Source organism: Colletotrichum fioriniae (genome assembly GCF_027942845.1).
Source record: "Colletotrichum fioriniae strain IMI 355084 chromosome Unknown scaffold_3, whole genome shotgun sequence".
In the NCBI taxonomy this organism is placed as follows: Eukaryota; Fungi; Ascomycota; class Sordariomycetes; order Glomerellales; family Glomerellaceae; genus Colletotrichum; species Colletotrichum fioriniae.
The window spans coordinates 2,336,992-2,359,915 of record NW_027076839.1 but is presented as its reverse complement, the minus strand read 5'-3'; the positions used below and the strand labels follow the sequence as shown (position 1 = coordinate 2,359,915).

The following is a 22,924-nucleotide window of genomic DNA, read 5'->3' as shown; positions in this document are numbered from 1 at the left end:
CAGGATGAGAAGTCATCTGAAGGGGATGGATGAGGATGGGGTTTTTGGAGGATTGGTTGTAGGTAAGAAGAAGATGAATCAAGGCTGAATATTACGTTCCAACGATGCGATTCTGAAGCAAATCGTCTGATGCCTGGGCTCTATGTGATGCGTATGTGAGCTTTTTTTCTGTAATGTTACGATCGTACAGAGAGTATGAAGGTAGGTTGAAGACGCGAGAAATCTTAGCCTACGCAGATACACAACATCGAACGTCTATAGCTATTTCAACTTGAAAATGGGCAGGTATCATGTGAGTGTCCACCGGAGGCCTGCTCAGCTCCTCTCTAAACATGTTCCAGCTAGAAGCTTCAAGTCCTCCGGTGACGTGGAATGTCAGCACCTACTCTACATGTATACCTTAGATAGTCGAGTGTTCTCGTGAGACTCTGTGGTTCCGCGCTTTCCCACTATTCCTCTTGCCTTTCTATAGTAGGCAAAAAGTATATGTATTTCATTATGCTCTCCCCCCTTGAACTGATTTCTCCAGGCTTGAACTGGATCAATATCAGTGACCGACATCTTCTGTTCGGCAATGGCTTCTTTGCCCAAATAATGGAAATGCATCTTGGGCACGCGTGCTATACCTTCATATATGCGTAGTGGTACAGCTCAGCGACACCATTATATGGCCCTGGTTTTCGTCTGCGGGATATTGAGATGGGAATATCTTGTGGTTGCTAAAGGAGGATCCATGAAGAGTGTATTGACTGGTTCATCTTCGCTGGAGACAAGCTCCCAGCTTTACTTCTTCACCACCAGCTTGAGCTAAGCAGGATGCATCGACATCTTGTCCACCTTATCAGAAGGCATCCCTGTCTCGTACTTGGTTGTCATTAATGAGACTTCGAGGGCTTATGTTTATGAGAGAAACCACGAAGTCCATTAGCAAGGTCTCAAAGAATGACGGGAAAGCAAGCGCACAATCAGCTGCGCGCCGTATGCTAAGAAACTTACACCTGGATTCAATGCCCCAAATTCATCAAGGTTATGGAAACTCGACGTGCAAAGCGTAGAGCTGTGGAAACATCGTTTAAAGGGAGGAAGGCATCTCCTATAACTTTTAAACCCCAGTATGTAAACCTTGCTCAACCAACCCGACACCAACATCTACTGTGTCAAAGTACAGCAAAATACAGCGCAGAAGGCACAAAATGAGCAGACTCGTTCATTTTAGTAAAAAGATGCAATAACAAGTGTCAAAAAATCGAAAAATGAAAGGGACGAGACTCGAACTCGCGCGGGTTGCCCCACCAGGAAACAGATGTTAAGCTGACCTTAACCTGGCGCCATAACCAACTCGGCCACCCTTCCGATTGATGAAAACTTGGACGGCCTGACTTGTAATTGAAGGTAAGCCGTTCTGCAGCTGCAGAACAACAGCCGTGATGTTCGGTCCTCAATCCGTCCTACTGCCGGCCGCAAACCCCGAAGCTACGAATCCCAGAAGGAAATACGGCGAGCTCTTCATCCGGAGAAATCTGGCCTCCATGGACCACACAATTCGGCATATTCTTCACCCAGGTGACAGCACATGCATCGCCGGTCTCCTGCACCATCAATCTCCAAGACTAACTAATTTGCAGCAGAGCTGCCCCCAATGCATTAAGGCTGAACGGCCGGCATGGGTCCCGGTGCTGCAAGTTGTCTTCCATTTCGCATTTAGCCGCGAACACGGATACGTGACAGCTCACTCTTCCCCTCCTCCGCATCGCCATTAGTAGCATTTATTCATACGAGGGTATCCGTACTTTGTCGTAGCAGCCCTCCCCCTCACGCTCCACCCCCACCGAACCCCAAACATTGAGCGGGGAGGTGCCCCTAAGCAACAACCTGCTTTGACGATCTTGAAGGGGAGAGAAAAAGAACATTGGACGGAGCTCCCCCGAAGACTGAAGTCGACCCCACCATCTTACCATCCCGCAAAGCTAGGCTCGATGGTTCTGCGTCTACAACCGCACGGCGAAAGTCGTCCGGTTTGCTTATAGGCTCATGCTGGTCGGAGTAATTCTAACGCGAGGTTCGTTGCGTGGGATGCCAGGTTATGACCTCGATGTTCCCCCGCGTACATAGGTAGTTGATCATTATTCCGAATGTTTTCTCTCCTCTTACCTGACGTTCTCATCCCGTTCCTCCTGCTCTCTCACAAGGCGTCGCTCAGTCTTAGTCGATAATCACACCTCAAGCTCATTATGGAGGACCCCAAAACCGGCCTCGTGCTGGGCTACAATGGCGCCCACCCCTTCTCTAAAGTAAACCTCACAGACAGGTCCTCCGTCCAAGAGCTCCTCCGCACCCTCCTTGACCCCCTCGAGCCCTTCTTCTCTCCCCAGAAAGCCCGCGTCAAGGTCCCCGGTGCCACCGCCGTCCGCTTCGACCAGGCCGCCTCCGAGGTCGAGGGCATCCTCCGCCCCATCTGGGGCCTCGCGGCCCTCCTAGCCGGCGGGGGAGAGTACCGCGGCACCGAGTGGTGGATCCAGGGCATCAAGGCCGGCACCGACCCCGAGAACCCAGAGTATTGGGGATTTCCTCGGGATAACGACCAGCGCATGGTTGAGATGTGCCCCTTTGGTATGTTTGATTTTTCTGACGCGAGTAAATGCGCCAATCACTTCGTAGAGACTAACTAGACATGATAGGCTTCACTCTTGCCGTTGCACCAACTATCTGGGAAAGTCTATCCGAAAAGGAGCGTGTAAATGTTGAGAACTGGCTAGGCAACTCAATCAACGAGAAGAAGTAAGATACGCAGTCATCCCTCCGTCAGAACTTCATCACTAACACTTACACCCTGCCCCAGCATGCCCAACACAAACTGGCTCTGGTTTCGCGTCTTCGCCAACCTAGGCCTCAAGAAGAACGGCGGCAAGTTCTCCCAGGCCCGCCTCGACGCAGACATCAAGCACCTCGACACCTTTTACCGCGCCGGTGGCTGGTCCAACGACGGGCCAGAGGGCATCCACCAGATGGACTACTACTCCTCCAGCTTCGCCATCCAGTTCCTCCAGCTCCTCTACGCCAAGATCGCCGGCGACGACGAGCCCGAACGCGCCGCCGAGTTCCGCAAGAGGGCGCAGCTGGTCGCCCTCGACCTCGCGCACTACTTTGATGAACAAGGGCGCGCCATCCCCTTTGGCCGCAGCGTCGGCTACCGATTCGCCATGGTCTCGTTCTGGGGCGCCCTCGCGTACGCCGGCGTCGAGCTGCCGGCGCCCCTGACGTGGGGTATGGTCAAGGGCATCGTGATGCGTCACTTGCGCTGGTGGCAGACGCAGCACGACATGTGGAGCCCGAGCGGGACGTTGACGGTTGGGTACTCTTACCCAAACATGTACATGGCCGAGAACTACAACAGTCCCGGAAGCCCTGTGAGTTTTGCCTCTGTATTTCTCAGATTTCATGGCTGACCGATAACCCCTACCAGTATTGGGCCTGCCTAGCCTTCATCTGCCTCGCAGTCCCCGAAGACCACCCCTTCTGGACATCAAACGAAGAACAAGCCTGGGACGTGATTCCCAAACTCAGGCCCCTCTCCCAACCAGGCCACATCATGAGCAACATCGGCGGTCACTGCATGCTCCTCTCCTCCGGCCAGGCCTGCAGCTACCCGATGAAGGGCACCCACGCCAAATACGGCGCCTTTGCCTACTCGAGCGCCTACGGATACTCCGTGCCCCCGGGCCTCTTCTCCCTCGAGCAGTACGCCCTCGCCTCGCAGCTCGGCCTCTCAGACGACGGCGGCGAGTACTGGAAGACGCGCCGGCTCTCGCAGTACGCCGGCATCGAGTCCAGAGGCGACGGCAGCGGCGGGCCGGTCCTCGTCTCGGTGTGGAAGCCCTTCTCCGACGTCGAGATCAAGACCATCCTCGTGCCACCCGCTGAGGCTACGCCCAACTGGCACCTGCGCATCCACCACATCAAAGCCGGCCGCGATGTCATGACCGCCGACGGCTCCTTTGCCATTGCCAACGAGAACTCGACGAACGGGCGGTACCTCGACCTCTACGACGCCGCCAAGGGCGAGGGCACATCTCCCAAAATCATTGGCAACTACGACACAAACACGCCCGAAGGGCTCGCAAGGGGCCAAGACGGCTCTTTTGCCGTGTCAAAGGGCGCCGTGGGCATAAAAGCCCTGGAAGGCGCCCGCATCGAGCGGACCGCGAACCTCGTCAACGCCGACCCCAACTCCAATCTCGTCGAGAGCCGCACCACCATCCCGACGCTCCAGCACACCATCAAGAAGGGCGAGGCGGTCTGGTACGTGACGGGTATCTACGCCAAGCCGAGCGGTGGGGGCGTCTCCAAGCAGAGCTATCTCGACGGCTGGGAGCATCCGCCTGCGATCCCAGCTTGGCTCGAGGAAGAGATGAGTAAATGATGAAAAGGGGGATGAACATTCTTGGTTCAATGTAAATAAGTAATGGGCGTCTGAATAATCAGAGGAAAGAAGCAAAAAAGAGTTCACCACAGGTGTGGCTACATCTCTTGGTGCACTTGCTGGGAATCGAACTCGAACTCGGAGCTTGTCGTCGAGTAGGCTATGGGCGTAATTTGATTGTTGACCATAAACTACACCACCACCCAGCCAGTTTGACCCGACCCGTCGACCTAGACGGGCGCCTGCTGGCTGGTGACAGGAATGAGATTGATGGGACCTATATCGGCTCTCTCTCTCTCTCTCTCTCTCTCGTCCGTCTAGTATTCATCCGAAAGGCAGGAAGAAGCAGGCGCCAGATCCACCTTTTGACGATGTCGTAAATGCAGACAGAGATTTGGGGCGATGAGATGGGAAAGTATGTCATCTTCCTTGTGCAATTACCGTCTGTTTTCATGTAGCTCAATTGTTTGAGCATATTCCGACCATGCTACCTGGGGGCCACCTAGCCTACTTCGTTGGGATCAATGCGTATATGTGACTCGGCCTGTCTCCTAGAAAGCATCGGGGACGGTGATGTCATCCTGTCTGGTAACGGTAAGGATTAGCTTGAAGGCTTCAGTATGAGTCCTACCATTATAGTGGAGTTGAGCGTAGCTGACCAGGCATCTTCAAGTCCCTTGATGTACATCTTCACCCATGCAGCATGCCGGTCTCACGTTTGGAATGTAAAGCGCACTTCGGCTATAGTAACGTTCATTTACAGATAGGATATACTAGCCGAGACTACGAAACAAGGAACTACCATGCATGATGCGTCTTCGCCCTAGACTTATCTATTGAAACCAGAGACATCCCCTCACGGTGCAAGGAATGCAGACTAAACAGGACAATACTCGATGCTTAAACGCGATTACTCGTCAACAACAGAAGCAAACTTGTCCAGCATCTGCTGCTGAATGTCCTCGTACTGTCCCAATTGGGTTAGCAAGTAGACAACGACCGGTCATGTTATCACGTAGACTCACCTTCTTCTCGATAGCCTCCTGGCCCTCGGAGGGAACCTCGAACTTGAGTTGACGCAGCTTGGCCTGCAAGTCACCGGTGGCCTCACGGACCTTGGCCCAGCTTTGGCCTTGAGCAATGGCCTTTTGTGCCTCGTCGTGGAAGCCAACCATGAGCTTCATCATCCACTCCGTCTTCCACAGCGGGCAGAACTGGTCGTAGTCTGAGTAACCGTTCTGCTGCAGGAAATCTTCCTTCAGAAGCGCGGCGATATCCAGAGTGATTTTGTCAGGGTCAGACAGCGCACTCTTTCCGACCAGCTGCACGACCTGGTCAAGCTCCTCAGAGTCGGATAAGAGCTGTCTGATGCGGTCACGGAGACGGGGGAAGTCGGGGTAATCCTTCTCATACCACTTGTCCAGAACCATGGTGTACTTGGAGTAACTGAGCGAGGTGTTGATGGAGGGGAAGTGCTTTCGCTGGGCGAGCTTCTTGTCGAGACCCCAGAAGACCTGTACAATACCGAGAGTTGAAGTAGTGACAGGATCGGAGAAATCACCACCAGGGGGGCTGACGGCACCGACAATGCTGACACTGCCGTTTCGCTCGGGTGAACCGAGAGACACAACGCGACCGGCACGCTCGTAGAAAGAGGCAAGTTTGGCACCGAGGTAAGCAGGGAAACCTTGATCAGCAGGCATTTCTCCCAAACGACCAGAAATTTCACGAAGAGCCTCAGCCCAACGCGAGGAAGAGTCAGCCATCATGGCAACGTCGAGACCCTGGTCACGGAAGTACTCGGCGACCGTGATACCGGTGTAAATAGAGGCCTCACGAGCAGCGACGGGCATGTTGGAGGTGTTGGCGATGAGGGTAGTACGCTTCATGATGGGCTCCTTGCGACCGTCAACGTCGATGGTAAGCTCGGGGAAATCCTTCAAGACTTCGGCCATCTCGTTTCCGCGCTCACCACAACCAACGTAGACGATGACATCGGAGTTGGAGAACTTGGACACAGACTGACTAATGACAGTCTTGCCACAGCCGAAAGCACCAGGAATGGCGACGGTACCACCCTGGACACTAGGGAAAAGGGCGTCCAGCACTCTCTGACCGACGATGAAGGGCTCGTTCGCCTGGAGCTTCTCGGTGGTAGGGCGGGGAACTCGCACAGGCCAGGTCTGCATCATGGGGTACTCGGTCTTCTTTCCATCGAACTCGACCTCGAGAAGGGGCTCGGCAACGGTGTATTGTCCCTTGCTGGCGATCTTGGTGATGGTACCGCGAGCGCGAGGAGGGAGCAAAATTCGGTGGACGGAAATGAACGAGTTCTCGTTGACGGTACCCCAGACGTCGCCGCCTGAGACGTGGTCGCCAACCTTTGCAGTGGGCTCGAAATCCCACTTCTTATTACGGTCGAGGGCAGGGACGGCGATACCGCGGGGAATGTAAATGGTCTTCGATATTTCGCTGATCTTCTCGAGAGGTCTTTGGATACCATCGTAAATACCGTTGAGCAGACCGGGGCCGAGCTCGACGGAGAGGGGCTTTCCGGTGCGGTAGACGGGGTCACCGACAGTGACACCAGCTGCGCATTGCATTAGTTACATGTGATTCGGAGAGGGGTGAAATTGGGAGTCGAAAACGTACCAGTCTCCTCGTAGACCTGAATGGTTGCTTGGTCGCCGTTGATTCGAATGACTTCACCGACTAGGTTATCGTGACTGACTCTAACCTGCGAATATGTCAGACATCGTCCTAGTTGTTTTTCGAGCATCTCAACCTACCAACTCGTACATAGCAACACCAATCATGTCCTCGGCGACAATGACGGGTCTATCTACATGGTTAGTCGTCAAGCGCGACAGATTGAGGGACCGAGGCGCGTCGGGGGAGCTTCAAACGAACCCTGAGACGGAGAAGATCTTGCCTGCACGATACGGTCAGTCAATGGCATCATCAAGATGCATCGGAGAGTATTGAGAGCTTACCATGTCCGAGATCCTCCTCCTGCTCGACCTTGGCTTCTTTCTTCTGCTTCTGTAGGGGTTGGCGCCCGAGGTCAGCAACCAGCAATCGAGTGTTGTGGGGCTGGCATATGCCGCATAACAGAGGCGGCGATGGCGACAACGGGGCGTTGGGATCGGGGTGCTTACAGGAGGCATGCTGGGCGGTTCGACGCGAGCAGGGCTCGGCTCGTGTAGCGTCGTCACAAAGGGAGAGTCGATGAAGGGTGTAGGAGGGTCGGCGGTTGAGGGGGAGGGCGGGCTAGATGGATGTCGTCGAGGTGTTGTTAGAGGTTGAGCAGAAGCTATCTCTAGAGCTTCGACGTCACTGTAATCCATGTGTTGCAGACGGCGGCCCAGCTCCTGACTGGACAGTTGAAATCACGTGACTGCATTGGCCAGGCGCCCGGCGTTAGGCGAGGTACCTTGCAGAAGCCCGATTACTGATAGTCAACCGGACACCATCTCACAGCATATCTGTTTGTTCAGGATTGCTCCTTTGTACTTAACGAAGCTGCTCCTAGATTACCTGTTGTTGAATGCACCCCCTTTTAGTTTGAGTCTGATCAATTTGACTGTGTAGTCTGGCTGAATCGACGTTGTGCTGCTGCCAGCTAGGCCAACGAGATGCTACTACTGCCAGTACTGCCGACGCCGTAACAAAGCTATTGTTGAAGAACTTGGAATATCGCTAGTAAGGCAAGAAGAGAAATCTTCAGGTTTAAACAGGCTGGGAATATCCAGTGACTCCCTTATACAAGTGTCTATTGAGATATTTGTAATTATCCTGATTACCACCGCAGGAAAGTATCGAATTTGTAAGTATTGCTGAAAGTAGCGGCGGAGTCAATTTAGCGAAACTGGGTGCCCAGTCAAGTTAACATCATTTTTTGTTATTTCGTCGCCAGTGATAACAAGCTCATCTCGTCTCAACCACTGTTCTGCCAACCACCGCTTTTCTCGACTCATTTCGCTTTTCCAGCTACTATTTTCTTTAATTCTTCCACCCTCCACCCCGATTTTCCCGTTTCCTGCTTCAACCTCGCTCTCAGATCTCCGTTTTGCATGAGACATCTCACGCCTTGAGAATCTTGGACAGCTCAGCAACGATGAGGTCTCCTGCTTCGGCGGTGCTTGTGTTGCCGCCCATATCCTTGGTTCTCAGCCCGGCGTCGATGGCAACGCGGACCGCGTCCTCGACAAGTTTGGCCTCGTGGCCGAGGTTCAGAGAGTACCGGAACATCATGGCCACGGAAAGGATGGTGCCAATAGGGTTCTGCAAACGATGTCAGCTCTGTACTTGCAGAGAATGGATAGAAATCGCCCGCAACGGAGTCTTGACGTACCACAATCCCCTTGCCTGAAATGTCCGGCGCGCTCCCTGTCATCTGCATTAGCGACTGATGTCCACATGAGGGTTCGAAAAAGAAAGAAGTCTTACCGTGAATAGGTTCGCAAATAGAAGGCACTGCAGTGCCCACTCCGCAGAGACTTGCGCTGGGGAGGAGTCCTATGCTTCCAGTGATGGCGCTCGCTTCGTCGCTGAGAATATCACCTGGAGATTCGTTAGCTAACCCGCCTTGGAGGTGGACGAGGGGCTTCGCTCACCGGCCAAGTTGGGTGCCAATAGGACACCGTTCAGATGCGTCGGGTTCTTGACCATGATCATGGCCGCGCTGTCAATAAGCTGATGCTCAACCTTGAGATCAGGGAACTCGTTCTTGTAGACCTCGTCAACGACAGTACGCCAGAGTCTGCTTGTCGCCAGCACGTTTGCTTTGTCTAGCGAGATAACCCGCGAGTCTCCCCTCTTCCTGGCAAGGATGCCGCCCAACCGCGCGATACGCTCGATTTCGGGTTTCGTATAAACGGTAGTGTCGAACGCATTGGTTCCGTCGTACTCTTTTCTCTCTCCGAAGTACAGGCCTGAGGTCAACTCCCGGACGATAATCATGTCGGTGCCGCGGCAGACGGACGCCTTCAGGGGGGAGGACTCGACGAGGGCGTCAGACGCGAAGAAGCAGGGACGGAGGTTTCCGTAGGCGCACATCTCACTGCGCAGCTTCAGGAGACCCTGCTCCGGGCGGACGGCGCCGGTGCCCCATTCAGGGCCACCGATGGCACCGAGGAGCACGGCGTCTGCGGCTTTGGCGGCAGCGAGGGCCTCGTCGGTGAGAGGGGAGCCGGTCTGGTCGATGGAGCACTGAGGAGAAATTCAGTTGTTAGCAAGAGACTTCTCTCGTGAATGTCTTTGGGCCCGTGTGATCCGTCATCGGGGGACGACTTACCCCTCCGAGCAGGTGGTCCTGCAGATTGAACTTGCCAGCAGTCGGGCTCAGCTTCTCGACTGTCTTGATGACCTGCATTTTGCGTCAGATGTGCTCAATTGCAGATCAAAAATACCGGCCTGTACCTTGATTGCCTCGGCAATGACCTGTTCAATTACCAAAGTCAGTCCCTCTCTGTTTAGATTCAAGGGTGGGAAAGCTCGGGGGTATCAGTCACCTCTGGGCCGCAGTGGTCGCCTGCAAAGACAACAATGTTGTGTTCCGCCATGATTGCAATACTTTTCCGAATGAGGGGTATCGTAGGAGGGGTAATTGGGAGAGAAAGTGAGGTAACTGAAGAAAGTTCGACGAGATATATAGCTGAGCGAAGTCGGGGACGAGTTGTTCGTCCGGAATGGCCTGCTTTCGCTGGCAAAAGTAAGTAGTGCCCCGCCCCTGCTAAGTGCCCTGGAGAACCCTCCCTCAACCCCACACCCCACCTGCCGAGATCGGGGGAAGCTTCGGTCTGCTCCAGGGCCCGATAGCCTTCTCGGCTCGTTCCCTTGCTGATCTGGGCCTCAACTGCATTGGCCTTTGCCGAGTTGTCGATAACATGGTCAACAGACTTGACCCATAGTCTGCGACCTTAAGCTTTGGGACCACTGCTCTTCGTAGCGGTGAAGGCGGCCGCAACATGCGGACCGTGCATATCGTATCAAATTAAAGTCAGCCTGGGTAACGCGCTTGAGAAGTATGACCTCAAAGCAAGTAGCTGTCAGATATGCGAGAACAATCATTGCACCAAACCTGGCTTCAATGGCTCAAGATCTTGCAAAAACCACCTCTCTGCATGGCACGGTCCAACCTCTCTTGAATTAGACCTCCCGCAACTACAAAAACTACGAGAACATGTTTTTCCGTTTCTGCAAGTCAATTGGACCGACATATCTGCTGGACCTTGTATGGATCCGAAGCCCACCGAGCAATCAGTCAAAAGAAGCTCCACTGCTGGTTTGCAACATAGATCAGAGTACCAGTGCATCTCACTGATTCCTTACTTCAGAGAAACATTCAAGAAGCCAAACGACCAGACAAAGAACGGCTCTCATTGACCTTGCCAATCATTTTCCCCAACTTGATGGGCATTGCCCATTGATGACGGGACAGCTGGCGACGAACTGTGACAAGCGCCGTATTGCTTTTCGTAAACAAGCAAGTGAACCAAATACCTACTTAGTGGTGATGGCCTCGCCTGAAGGCAAGGACGGACTTCGACTTCGTAAATCGGGGATCCTTCGTACGATGACCGACCGTACACGATGTTTGGGGTGAGCCCTCTCGTTGGTGGGGTTCTGAAACTGGTGAAAAGTACTATAGGTAATATGGTTTCGCTCTCGGAAAATGGTTCATCACTTGCTTCTTTGTCCTTCACATGAGGTAGAAATGGAGAGGTAGGGATGACATCAGTTCGGTTCAATACGCAGCGGCAGGCCGGTAGTCGTCAAGCAAAGTTCCGCCGGCCACTTTGGGTTGCTGTGAGCCTGAGAAAGCTGCACTGCCACGACCAAGCTAGCTGCTTCTAAGACACAGCTTGTTCTCCGCACCGTTGGCCCCGAGACAGCACCGATCTCAAGCATCCCTTGCTTGGTTATCACCTTCGCGGACTAGTTTGCCGCGCACGCATTGTCACAACTTGATATACTCCTTCGAGCCCGTGTTCTTGTCTCTCTAGGGCATATAAGAGCAGATGTCATTTTTGGATGCAAACGAAAGATCGCAACAATTAGATAGGCAAGGGACAACTCCTAAAGTGAAGTCATCTCTAATATAAGGTATTGCACGGCGAGGCACCGACATCACTTGGACTAAATAGGTTGACCATCGAATCATAAACATTTAACACTAAGTCTAACTAACTACGTTTAAGCAAGTCATTCCTGAAGCTGCATCTCCCGTAATGTGACCATCTCGTTGGTAGACAAAAAAGGCCTGGGAAACGCTGAGCAACAAGGTCCAACAGTATCGTACGCCAATGTTTTGATTCCATCCCAAAGCACGAAAAACTTACGTTCGTACATTCATTAGTATCGTCATTATGCCATTGCCATTACCCAACAGGTCATTCATCATCATGAAATGACTGCCAGACCGCGCACCCAGACATACGCCGATATGAGCTCCTATCACGGCAGCCCTGATCTTCCATGCAAGTCCTACTCGACTTTGCTGATATCTGAACAGCATCCTCGCTGCTCTCTTCCTCTCCATAACTCTTCCGAGGCCTTGCTCTGGCCTCCAATGAATATTCTATGTTCAGCGGAGAAAACCTGTCCGCTCATCTCGTCTGGCCGCTTTGTGCAGTTCGGTCCAGTTTTTGTACTTTTATCTATACTGTAATCAATGCGATGAGTTCGTGTATGTGCAGCTTTGGCAGTTTCGCTGCAATGCTAGCGTGCCGATTCTTGTGCGTTTTCGTCGTGATGATTGTGACTTGTAGACGTAGCTCAAGCCGTGGTCTCCTTGAAGTCGATGAGCTGCTCCTCTTGGTCATTCTCTTTGAGGCTCTTCTCCCATTCGTCCATGAGATTGTTGGCTGTTCGCTTGAGATTGCCGGGTGACAGCTTGTTGACGACGGTTGGCAGAAGCTCCTCCAGCCTAGCGGGAGACAAGAGGGCTGACTCAGGTCGAGGCTCGGGCCGAGCAGCGGATGTGTCAATGGTGATTGACGACTTCTTCTTACTGTTTACACACATGTCTTAGTATACCTCAAGGGTGGCAAACATCATTAGCGAGGCTCTTACAGTGGAGTCACATTCTCGTCGTTGGTCTCGGCCATTGACGCAAGGTCCTCTGCTCCACCAACGGTCGATCCACTCCAGCGTGCTGGTTTGGCCGAGGACGGCTGGGGTGAGTCCCAGTTGGACCAGTCGTTATCATCGAAGGAGTCGAAAGTCAACGGAGTCCATGAGAAGTGTTTGGCCTTCGTCGTTGTGGACTTGGTTGCAGGCTTAGGGTTCGGTCTTTCCTGCAACGCCTTGGACGGCTTGCTAGGCGTGTCCATTGGCGGCAAGTCAAAGGCAGAGTTCACCGGGACTCTGGTGCGAGAAGAGCTGTTGGCCTTGATGGTGTCCTGGTCTCCAGCATACGATCTCCTGCCATGAGGGTCCGTCGAGCCTGGACGTCCACCATTGATGGGCTCATCGCCGACGGTAGCTTGTCTGATATCCTCCACGAAGCTCCACAGACCTAGCTTAAAGTCCTGTGCCATTTGCTTTGCGACAGGGGGGACGGCCGTGTTGTATGAGCGCGGCTGCCATGATGCTCTCTTGGAAAGAGCAGCATGAGACAGCATGGGCGGTGACCGAATTTCTGGCGATTTCAGACTGGCGGTATCCTCATGCACAGCAAAACCCTCCGGCTTGGTTGGTGATAGCAACGATAGCGTCCTCGTGTGCCCGCCACGGAGAACTCTTCGTCTATATTCCTTAGGCCCGGTTTGCCCCTGTAAATCTCTTAAAAGCGATTTCCTCCGATCCAATTCGACACTCCTCTTCAAGCCTGCCTCGTCATCGTCCAATAAGGATGGCTCGAATTGAGGCGCCAGTGGACGCATTGGCTCATTGCGAATCTCTCTCTTTCGTTGACCGCCTTGGATAGTCCACTGCTGTTTCAGTCTCGTCAGCTCACCCTCCGCGCGAGCCAATTCTTCGCGAATCTCCAAGACACGCCGCTCTTGCGCTGCTATCGCAATGATAAAGTCATTAGGATCTGAAGGTGATGTGATGGTCGAGCTGTCGATAGGCGTCGGGGGGTACGATGTCGTCGCGACGGAAGCTGGGCGAGAAGGATCGCTGGTTGGTGGTGCAATAGGAAGGGTGAGTGAGAGTCGGTTCGTGTTACGCGATGCGTTCGACTCAGAGCGTGACGCACGCGAGAAACGCTCTTGGGTTGAGGGAGTAGGCGGAGGAGGCGTCACAGCCTCTGGGGTCTCCATCTCTCCGATCAGCGTCTCGAACTGGGCTTCTGAAGGCTTGAAGTAGGAGGATCTCGGGGTGACGGCGGGTTGTGGTGTAAAAGCCGTGGTGGTCGTGGTGGCCGGGGGGTCCGCCGGCGGACGCTCGACCACAGAGGCACGACGGCGTATGATCTCGTGAGTGCTCTGCATCTCAGCGCGAGCAAAGTGCGCGGTGGACGCCTCGTGCAAGGACTGGCAATCGGCGGCGGTAGTGTATGCTCGACGGCGCTTGGTCAAAGAATGCGAGGGAGAGGCGGTGTTGGGTCGCCGAATATGCCGCTGTCTCCAGACGGCGGAGGAGTGAGCGTGATTCGTTCTTTTGGCAACGACAGCCTTGTAGGAATTCAAGTGTCTCTGGTGGTCATATAAGAGAGTGCGTGAGCAAGCAGAGATGAAGCAGATTTGTAGCAAAAAAATGGCTGTCATGAGTAGAGTGGAAAGAGGGTCATTATTGACAGCCCGAAGGTGTGCGTGTTTGTTGTTGTGCAGGCACAGGCACAGGCACAGCAAAAGAGTGACTGGACCGGGCAGATAGCCACAAAGTGCAGCGATTAGAGGGCGGCCCGGAGAGAATTGAAAGTTCGGGGGTCGGGGGGGATCCAGGTTCAGGAACCTAAGCAGGAGATCCAGTTGGTGCTCCGTAGTGGCAGACTGCCAGTAAGGGTAGTTGGATTGCGTGGGCTGGGGACTTGAAGGAACTCCTCTCTGGGTCCTGCGGTCTGGGTCTGGTAGGGGGCCGTTGAATGAGGGTTGCAGCGCAACGGGGGCGACGATTGGACAGCGAGATTGGCCGAGCTGGCGTGGCGGACGAGGGTATTTTGCTGTACTGCGGTAGATAGGGGCGGGCCTCGACCTCTTTCAATCTTGCTCTGTCACTGCAGTGCCAGGTGTGTGACTGACTCCTAGGTTGTGGAGAAGAAGCTACCGGGTGGGAATGCTCGGTAGTCAAGGAGTTGCGTTGCTGCAGTGGTCCAGTGGAAACTTTTGATCTCGCCTGTCTTCGCTTCGTCGGGAACCTTGGATGGGTTTGAATGACGGATTCGGGCACAGATTCCCAGTTGGATGAGGAACAAGGAGAGAAAATGGGGAAACGTGTGTTGATGTAGAGATTGTGACGACCAAGCGAGGTCGAAAAGAGGATGCGGCTATGGGCGAGGCCCTGTACTGTGGCTCTGTGCTGTCAATGCTGCTCGAATTGCTTGATGCTTGCTTGTTGATGCCTTGTTGATAGAAGACGTGTTGTTGACCTGGGATCGTACAAGGGGAACAGGGAGACCGATGTCTGGACCCAAAGTATGAGGCAAGGTACCCGTCGTCGTATGCTATGTAATTGGTATTCGTAAGGTAGAGAGCAAGGTTGGGTAAGGTAAGGTTGAGATGAGGTGAGGAGGTGTTTGGCGAAAGGCTGGCAGAGAAGAAGCAATGGCGACAGTATTGACAGCGGCAGGAGCGAACAGCGGCGGTGAGATCGAACCAATGGCGGAGGAAGGTGGGTGAGAGATATGAAGATGGTGAGATGAAGGAATGAAGTTGACAATGGACGAGTAAGAGAAGAAGAACTGTGACTAGGCGGGCACCTTCAAATTGATAGTCGGGCAGATGCAATGCGATGGCAGCAGCGGCAGTAGGTCAGTTGACTCTTTTGTTGGCTACGGCCCTGGTTGTTGGGATGGGAACCGGAGCATGTGGTCTGACCTTGAGCCGTTGATGACGGAGCCGTGGAGTGGACGGTGGTGGTGTTCTTGAAAGTGGTATCCGTAAAACGCATTGCCTTTGTTTTAGTCTGGGCCTCTTTTTCTCTCTTTTTTTCTCCAGTGCAATGTTTACTCTACATCCATCGTCCCTGTTGACAGTGACAGCTAAGCTAAAGGGTACTAAGAGACCAAGACACTAAAGGAAGGTCTCTGGATAAGCAGGCATCATCCCCCTCCGATCTCTGATGGGCCATTGTTCTCGACCTTGGATCTGGCATCGCACATGCGTTTTCCATTGTTTTGATGGACGCCTCGTCAGATCAACAAGACGAAACGAAACCATCGTCGACGCTCACACGGAAACCAGTGGGCCAAGGCTTGCGTTTGCAGGCGTGGCAATCCACTAAGACGGACGTTATTCAGGGGCTTGCAGCAAATGCAGCAAGCGTGCAACACCATCGTCTGCAAGGAACCTGTAAAGACGCAGCGACGCTGCAACAAGCCGCAGCAGGAGTCAGGAACCTGTCAGGAACCGATGGGCGGCCGGGCAACAGTCTCGAAAGATGGGCGGCGGACTGACGGCGGCGCCGGACGGGAAAGTCTTGGAAAAAGGGCCCGAGGCATCAGCTAGCAGATCTCCAAGAAAACTACTGCGTACGTACAAAATACTATGAAAGAGTGCTGGTGTGCAGGTGTGCAGGTCCCGGCAAGGGTCCACAGGAAAGAGCTGGGATGAACCGTGGCCTGTGTGGGGACTCACCAATCTGACAATTTCCCTGAAATTAGCAGCCAATCACAGCCGCAGTTTGTTTCCCCGACTCTTGTCAGAGACCCACGTGACTGCTCCTTTCGACTTTCCAGAACCTGCCCATTTATGCATCTATCAAGCCCCCCATTTGTGCATGCACCACGGGTAAACCAAGGGTAGAAAATCGAGGTGTCATTACATAATCACACCACTACGCATGCACTTAATTGACTTTCACCCACCTTTTGAGCCGCCAGTCTGGTTCTGGTGCATGTCACTGAGGTGGGCTCCTAGTGTAAATCCGGCCATTCTGAAGTGCCCTCCACCACGCAAATGCACGCACACACGTGAGAGCGCACCACGACTAATTGAGACGCGTGACGCGACTTTCTCGCGGTATTCAACTATCTCCATGACGCTCGCAAGAGGCACAGGAGCTATCTGGAAGCGGTGACGGAACAGGAAGGCAGCAAAAGACGGTCGCACTTCACCTTAGGCATCATCACGGTTCACTACCGAACTGCCCTCCATCTCGCCCAACTTTTACTGGTGCTTACCATACCTTCTGGTCCCTCGGTGACGTGAACCTACTACGCTTTCTCTCACAAGCACCACTTGATCGATTCATCGGCATCACCCCAAGAAGTCCTCTCATGACTGGGAACCAATCTTGTAGCCATGCCAAAGCCACGGAGCCGTCACGATGCCTGTTTCCTTTGTTCTCGTCTGCGATCTTCTGGAGCAGGCCCACAAACAGTGTAAAGCCGGCGATAAGAATCTGAAGCATCGCGTATGCAGCTGGTTCAGGCTACACCGCCAACTTATCGATGAGCCTGAGACAGATGCCTCTGCTCTGCTCTCGACTCTCCTCCCGGACAAGCGCACCGATCGTGTATACTGTATCCAGGCCGACACGCTAGCCAATATCATTGGCCGTACCTTTGGCCTCGGAACGTCACGTCTCCAAGAATTGCGTCGATACAAAGAGGCTGGTCGCGGCGAGGATCTGGCTGATTGTGTGGAGAGAGTCTTCAGGGAAACCGTGAGTTCTTAGCCTCTTTGCAGAATGGAGCGGAGGAGCCTTTCCCAGCTCACAGGTGAGGAAGTAACAAGAGGATCTGCCCATGCTGACATCACTGCTAGCCTCCTCCTATCTGCGTAGGGAAAGATGTCGTAACTGTTGAAGAAATCGACTCAACCTTAAACAAACTCGCTGCCTTGTGTAGGTTCAGTTCGCCGGTTGTTCGGGCCTCACAGCCCAATCCCAGCAGCAGCAACCGTCAAGAACTTCTTGGCCATCTATACCTTCGCCTGCAAGCGCGAGAGGCGAAATGGCTCACTCGCCTGACACTCAAGAACTTCCAGCCAGTGATGCTGGACCCTGCTCATCTCTACCATTGTTACGACCCCTTACTGCCCATGATACTCATGGTTCAGGATAATTTTGATGCGGCCTTGTGTCTCCTCGGAAATCTGAAGAAGGACCCCTCGTTGCTCAATGGCTCGGAGAACCAAAAGCGGAGAGATCTCATGCGGCACCTGACGCCCGTCTTGGGCACCAAGGTTGGAAGACCGTTCTGGCTGAAAGGGCGAAGCATCAAGCATTGCATGAAGCTCATCCAAGGCCGTATGAGCTGCGAGAAGAAAATGGATGGCGAGTATTGCCAGATCCACGTAGATTTGAACAAGGGGTTCAAATGCATCCAAATCTTTTCCAAGAGTGGCAAGGATAGCACCAAAGACCGCGCTGCGTTACACGGGTGAGCCTTCAACGTCACTTTACCATCCGTTTGTCAATTGCTAATGAGAGCAGAGCTATACGCGACTCTCTCAACATTGGGAAACCGAATTGCAAGCTCTCCAAAGGATGTATTCTTGAGGGCGAGCTCGTCGTCTACAGTGACTTGGTATGCTCCATCGCATCAGCACACTGTCCGAAAACTGACAAGATAGGTAGGAGAAGAAAATTCTGCCGTTCCATAAGATACGCAAATACGTCACAAGGTCAGGCAGCTATCTGAATACGGAAGCAGACTCGCAGTAAGTCGACCTTTCCGGGAACATCAGCCCCTATCCCATCATTACGCTGCCTTTTCCTACTTGTAATACTTCTACCTCCCCATTTCGCTCGACACGACTGGCGGACGGAAACTTTGTCTGCTTAACCAACATCATGAATCCCAGCTGATGTCTCTAGGCGCTACGACTATGAACACTTAATGGTTATCTACTTCGATGTTTTACTCATCGATGGGGAATCTCTGCTTGGTACCAACCAGAACGAGCGCTTCGAGCGATTGACTGAGTTAATTAACCGCCGAGAGGGTCATGCCGATCTTGTGGAACGCCAAGTCATTGACCTCAATGATAGACTGGGAGCGCATTATCTACGACGAGCCTTTGCTGAGTCCATCACTGCCCGGGAGGAAGGTCTGGTGCTGAAGCCAGATGAACCCTATTTCGACTTCAGCGAGAGTCGCCGCTCCTTTGCTGGTTGCCCCACCAAGCTGAAGAAAGAGTACATCGGAGGATTTGGCGATGTGGGCGACTTTGCTGTGGTTGCAGCGCGGTACGATGCAGACAAGGCAAAGTGCTACGGCATTCCCAATCTCAAGTGGACACACTTCTACCTCGGCTGCCTCGAGAACAAGGAGGATGTAGAGAGGTGTCAGGCCCAACCTGTGTTCACAGTGGTTCACCAGGTGGAACTCAACGAGACCCTCCTCAAAACCGTCTCGACTTACGGAAACCCGATGCCAGTGTCTTTTGACGACAATGATGCCTTGATCCTTCGTCTTTCACCAGGCGTCGCTCAGCAAAAGATGCCCACCATTGTCTTCACCGAGCCGCTGGTCTTCGATGTCCGCTGTTTCTCATTCGACAAGGAGGGAAACACCAACTTCTGGCAGCCGAGGTTCCCTCAGGTATCAAAGGTGCATTTTGACCGATCCTTCATCGACACAATCTCTTTCTCCGAGTTGCAGGCCGTGGCTGAAGAAGCAACCACGACCCCGGCTATGGAAGACAGCCAGGAAATGCTGGACTGGATTGCTAGACTGGAAAGAGCGGACCCTCGTGGTGTTCCTGTTGATGCCATTAGTCAGTCCACTACAGGCTCTCTCATGACGCCATCTCGTACTTCTTCCGTCCGACCTTCAACTTCGCCAGCGCCGAATTTTTCCATAAGCCCTACCAAACCTCTCCAACGATTACCAGCATTGGTAGAAGCCCCAGGGCCAACTCTCATCACTCCTCCAACTTCGTCAGATAAGGCTGCAGATATAGACTTCATCGTTGAAGATAAGACTGCCAGCGAAGCAGCACACTCGCCAAGGGCCAGCAAACGGGGTCCAGAGGGGGTGGACGCGACTCCGCAGAAGCGACCAAGGGTTTCTTCCGAACCTGGCACCGCCGGTCGAGAGTTGCCTGCGCCAACACGTCGACCGCTCGGGGATATCAGTGCCAATCAGACGGCTCTCTCTCCTCAGGCGTCCCAAACACGGCCAGCGACAGCAAAGCACGTCGTGATGGACCAAAAAGCGGCTAGTCCAGTCATTCCTGCCTTGCATGGACCGGGCAAGCCGATAGCAGGATCTGCAGCAGGAACACCTGAACCGCGTCGTCAGAGCGTGCCAGACTCCTCGTCCACACGAGTGAAGCCCAAGTGCCAACATGCAGGCGACAATTGTCTCTTTGCAGACACGATGGTCTTACTCGCACCCTGCATCGCATACCAACCCTGGGTCACCGAAAATCTCCTCCCTCTGCACGGCATCCACGAATGGGACGCGGATCCGCAGGACTGGACAGCATCCTCCGACACAACCGCGTCATCGTCCCATTCCATGATACCCGCATCTACCTCAGCGACGAACCGCTCCAAAAAAAAGCGACCCCGAAAGATCTGTTTCGTCGAACACAACCGCAGAGAAGCAACAAAGACACTGATGAGACGTCTGGATAGGAATCCGGTGTACGCAACGAGTGGCAGGCGCGAGTATGTTGAGGTGTATGACTGGCGTCTTTTGGAAGATGTCACAGCATTGGAAAAGGTGCTCAAGGGATCCAAGCCGTCCAAGGAGCAACCGGACCCCAAGAGGAAGTGGTGGGTTGGATTGGCTTAGCAGAGTGTCATCTTTTTTTCCACCGGGTGTTGGCTTTAAGAATGGGAATGATAATGTCTGTACTTTGCATAGCGTAGCCAGGGATACTACACGTCACGGCGTTGTTGGTCGTTTTATGAATGCGTAGAAACGTTCAGAATTTTGACTTGTCCAATTGTTAAAACTCATGCCTTGGCCTCCTCCTCCTTGTACAGCCCCTTATAACTCTCTCTCAGTCTCATGAACAAGTGATCGTCAGCAGTCATAACCTTGCGCTCCGCGTAGGGATTCGCGTTCGGCGTCCCCTCGGGCGCGACAAACTCCTTCACCCTATCGCTCGGTACGGGATCCAACGCCACGGAGCCAACGGGGTGACAGAAGAAGGCCATGGAGTACCTCGGCCCCGTATCCGTCTCGCCCTCGGCGCCTTCCCCGCCAAACACGACGCGGTGGACTGTGCTCCGGAAGAGGCCGTTGGTCCAGTAGCTGAGGAGGTCACCAATGTTGATGAGGATCGGAGGCAGGCCGTCCGCTTCCGTGCCGGGCGGCGTGACGGGGACGGGGGCCCAGGTGTTCTCGCGGGTGAGGATCTCGAGCCCCGCCTGGCCGCGGAGGCGGAAGAGGAGTGTGACGGAGCCGTAGTCGGAGTGGGCTCCGGCGCGGACGTCGTCTGGGTTGGAGGAGGTGGCTGAGGTGGGCGGGTAGTAGAGCATGCGGAGGATCGTGCCCGAGTCGCCCTTTGAGCGGAGATGAGCGGACGAGAAGAAGTCTGTGGGGTTGACCTGGTGACACAGGTTAGTGAGCTGCTCGATAAAGGGAAGCTTGAGAAAGAGGGGAGAGAATACATCGAGGCCGATGCCGAGAAGCTCGAGGAGTTCCAGGCAGAGAGCATGGCACTGATCTCTGAACGAGTTCAGGAAGGGCTCATCTGATTGAATGGTGGGAGGCAGAGGTTGCTGCGCCTTGCCATCCTTGAACTCGCCAAAGTTGAAAGCCCTGGATGGTGTGTAAGTCAAAAATGCCAAGTGGCTCAGGGGCCCTATGATCTTACTCCTTGTAATCGCCGACCTATAAAAAGTTAACGTCTAGATATTCCCTAAACTTGGGTAGGATCAGCCATACCTTTTGGTTCTTGGGGTCGAGAGTCTCAGAGTGCATACCAGACCAGCCGCGGTTGTTCTTCTGGATAGTGCAGGTGGCCTTCTCCTCGACAGGTGCTTTGAACAGCTTCTTGGACTATTCACTTTTGTCAATCGAGCTGTTTTAGCAAGGGATCGCACTTCAAGTTGGGCCATACCAGATCAAATGCCGAGTCTTGGTCGCTTAGCGTGATGTACTTGCCCGTGTTACGGATGTAAATGAAGCCATGCTCGACGGCGGCATCGACAAGTTGGCGCGCAATGGCGGTCCTGTCGACACCCTCAGCGGCGATGTCAATAATTGGGATATTAGCCTTGGGCGCCATGGCGAATTGACTCCGTCTCTTTGTGATTCACGGTTCGGTTGGTTAGACAAAGTACTACCAAAGGGAAGCGGCCGGAGCTGGCTTATGAGAATGGAGGGTTGGAGGGGCGAGATTCAACCGAAGTCGCGCGAAGTGGGATGCGATAAGCGATAAGACTGGGATGATGGAGGGGCGGACGGGACCGCTTGGGGCCGGGGCAACGACTTGGGTAATGACTATTACGAAGTGTTTGATAGTGACTGAAAGGCGGAGAGGGCCGAAGTAGCGGGATATCCGTGGTCGAGTTTGGTTTCACGAGAGCTTTACGGGTCTTGAGTTGTCGTGTTGCACTCCTCGGATGTGTGTCCTACGCAATGAGGGGGACAGTGGATGTTCGGGTATTGGAATGGAGAAGGTAATATTCAAGTAGCGAAGTTGAAACTTGACAAGAGCTTGTCGGCTAGCAAACGTTCCCCAACGCCACGGAATCCAACGGTCAGACTAGGCCGAGAAAGCGAATGACATGTACTACAAGCTTATAATGGATGAAGCGAAAGAGCTTGATGTCAGTGTTGCTCTACAGTAGTCGAAGAATCCTCCGCATGCACCAGGGCCAGGTTGTCAGTTGAGCAGGGTTCAGGCCTTATAATCGCACTTGCGCCATTGTGTGCTCTTGATACATTTCTGGTACCTAAGCTTCCTTGGCCACGTGCTTTTGGACGAGGAACAGACCGACAAAAGCTGGTAATAGCAAATGCTACTACCGTGTAGGCCCCGAAGGTTCCTTATGGATGTTCAGCTGCGGATGTTTGAGATATGAAGACGCCATTCAGCGTATTATTCGGGAGGTAATTAAATGCTAGTGACCACTTATTGAAGGCTCAAACTTGGGGAGCTTCGTGGTCGTATGATATAATGCCAGGTATGTGAAGATGATGGAAGCACGCGGCGGCAGGTCCCATTGCAGCTGTAACCTGAAAGTTTGCTGTGCTCCCCAAGAATGACATTGGAAGATGTTTCTCAGGGGGCAGACATGCAAGGGGCCGGCGAAGAAGAGGGATCAAGACATGGCTGCATCGCACATCCCTGACACAGAGGACAGGCGAATGTAAAGAGCGGGGATCGGGGCAGTGGGGACGGGAACCGCTGCATGGTCGGTCAATTGATGCTGCCTGTGGCTCGAGCCATGGCTCGTGTTGGCGGGAACCGGGACCAACAACGTGTT

At 53.6% G+C, this 22,924-nt stretch overlaps 7 protein-coding genes and 1 non-coding gene across 8 annotated transcripts; 3 read left to right on the top strand and 5 right to left on the bottom strand.

The window, feature by feature from the left end:
* Nucleotides 1–1,254: 1,254 nt before the first annotated feature.
* N0V96_003533 lies at nt 1,255–1,353 on the bottom strand. The gene has a single exon. It is a non-coding gene; the product is annotated as a tRNA-Leu (tRNA).
* An 878-nt stretch (nt 1,354–2,231) lies between these two features.
* N0V96_003532 (uncharacterized protein) lies at nt 2,232–4,420 on the top strand (the record flags this gene model as incomplete). Its single annotated transcript, XM_053196090.1, has 4 exons — nt 2,232–2,610; nt 2,679–2,778; nt 2,840–3,407; nt 3,464–4,420. The coding sequence occupies 4 exons, from the start codon at nt 2,232–2,234 to the stop codon at nt 4,418–4,420; spliced, it is 2,004 nt and encodes a 667-aa protein (XP_053046514.1).
* Nucleotides 4,421–5,330: 910 nt separating this feature from the next.
* Nucleotides 5,331–7,587, bottom strand: VMA1_2 (H(+)-transporting V1 sector ATPase subunit A; the record flags this gene model as incomplete). Its single annotated transcript, XM_065756862.1, has 7 exons — nt 5,331–5,387; nt 5,446–7,010; nt 7,073–7,157; nt 7,210–7,258; nt 7,331–7,352; nt 7,414–7,462; nt 7,579–7,587. 7 exons carry the CDS (start codon nt 7,585–7,587, stop codon nt 5,331–5,333), a joined length of 1,836 nt encoding a protein of 611 aa, XP_065614629.1.
* A 916-nt stretch (nt 7,588–8,503) lies between these two features.
* On the bottom strand, nt 8,504–9,794 carry VMA1_1 (H(+)-transporting V1 sector ATPase subunit A; the record flags this gene model as incomplete). Its single annotated transcript, XM_053196092.2, has 5 exons — nt 8,504–8,704; nt 8,775–8,809; nt 8,870–8,983; nt 9,004–9,631; nt 9,717–9,794. 5 exons carry the CDS (start codon nt 9,792–9,794, stop codon nt 8,504–8,506), a joined length of 1,056 nt encoding a protein of 351 aa, XP_053046516.2.
* A 2,405-nt stretch (nt 9,795–12,199) lies between these two features.
* On the bottom strand, nt 12,200–13,860 carry N0V96_003529 (uncharacterized protein; the record flags this gene model as incomplete). The annotated part of the gene is made up of 2 exons (XM_053196093.1): nt 12,200–12,434; nt 12,497–13,860. The coding sequence occupies 2 exons, from the start codon at nt 13,858–13,860 to the stop codon at nt 12,200–12,202; spliced, it is 1,599 nt and encodes a 532-aa protein (XP_053046517.1).
* Nucleotides 13,861–16,855: 2,995 nt separating this feature from the next.
* N0V96_003528 (uncharacterized protein) lies at nt 16,856–17,916 on the top strand (the record flags this gene model as incomplete). Its single annotated transcript, XM_053196094.1, has 2 exons — nt 16,856–17,194; nt 17,410–17,916. 2 exons carry the CDS (start codon nt 16,856–16,858, stop codon nt 17,914–17,916), a joined length of 846 nt encoding a protein of 281 aa, XP_053046518.1.
* A 455-nt stretch (nt 17,917–18,371) lies between these two features.
* N0V96_003527 (uncharacterized protein) lies at nt 18,372–20,276 on the top strand (the record flags this gene model as incomplete). Its single annotated transcript, XM_053196095.1, has 1 exon — nt 18,372–20,276. One exon carries the CDS (start codon nt 18,372–18,374, stop codon nt 20,274–20,276), a length of 1,905 nt encoding a protein of 634 aa, XP_053046519.1.
* Nucleotides 20,277–20,440: 164 nt separating this feature from the next.
* Nucleotides 20,441–21,720, bottom strand: N0V96_003526 (uncharacterized protein; the record flags this gene model as incomplete). Its single annotated transcript, XM_053196096.1, has 4 exons — nt 20,441–21,251; nt 21,307–21,323; nt 21,378–21,491; nt 21,553–21,720. The coding sequence occupies 4 exons, from the start codon at nt 21,718–21,720 to the stop codon at nt 20,441–20,443; spliced, it is 1,110 nt and encodes a 369-aa protein (XP_053046520.1).
* Between the last annotated feature and the right edge of the window lie 1,204 nt (nt 21,721–22,924).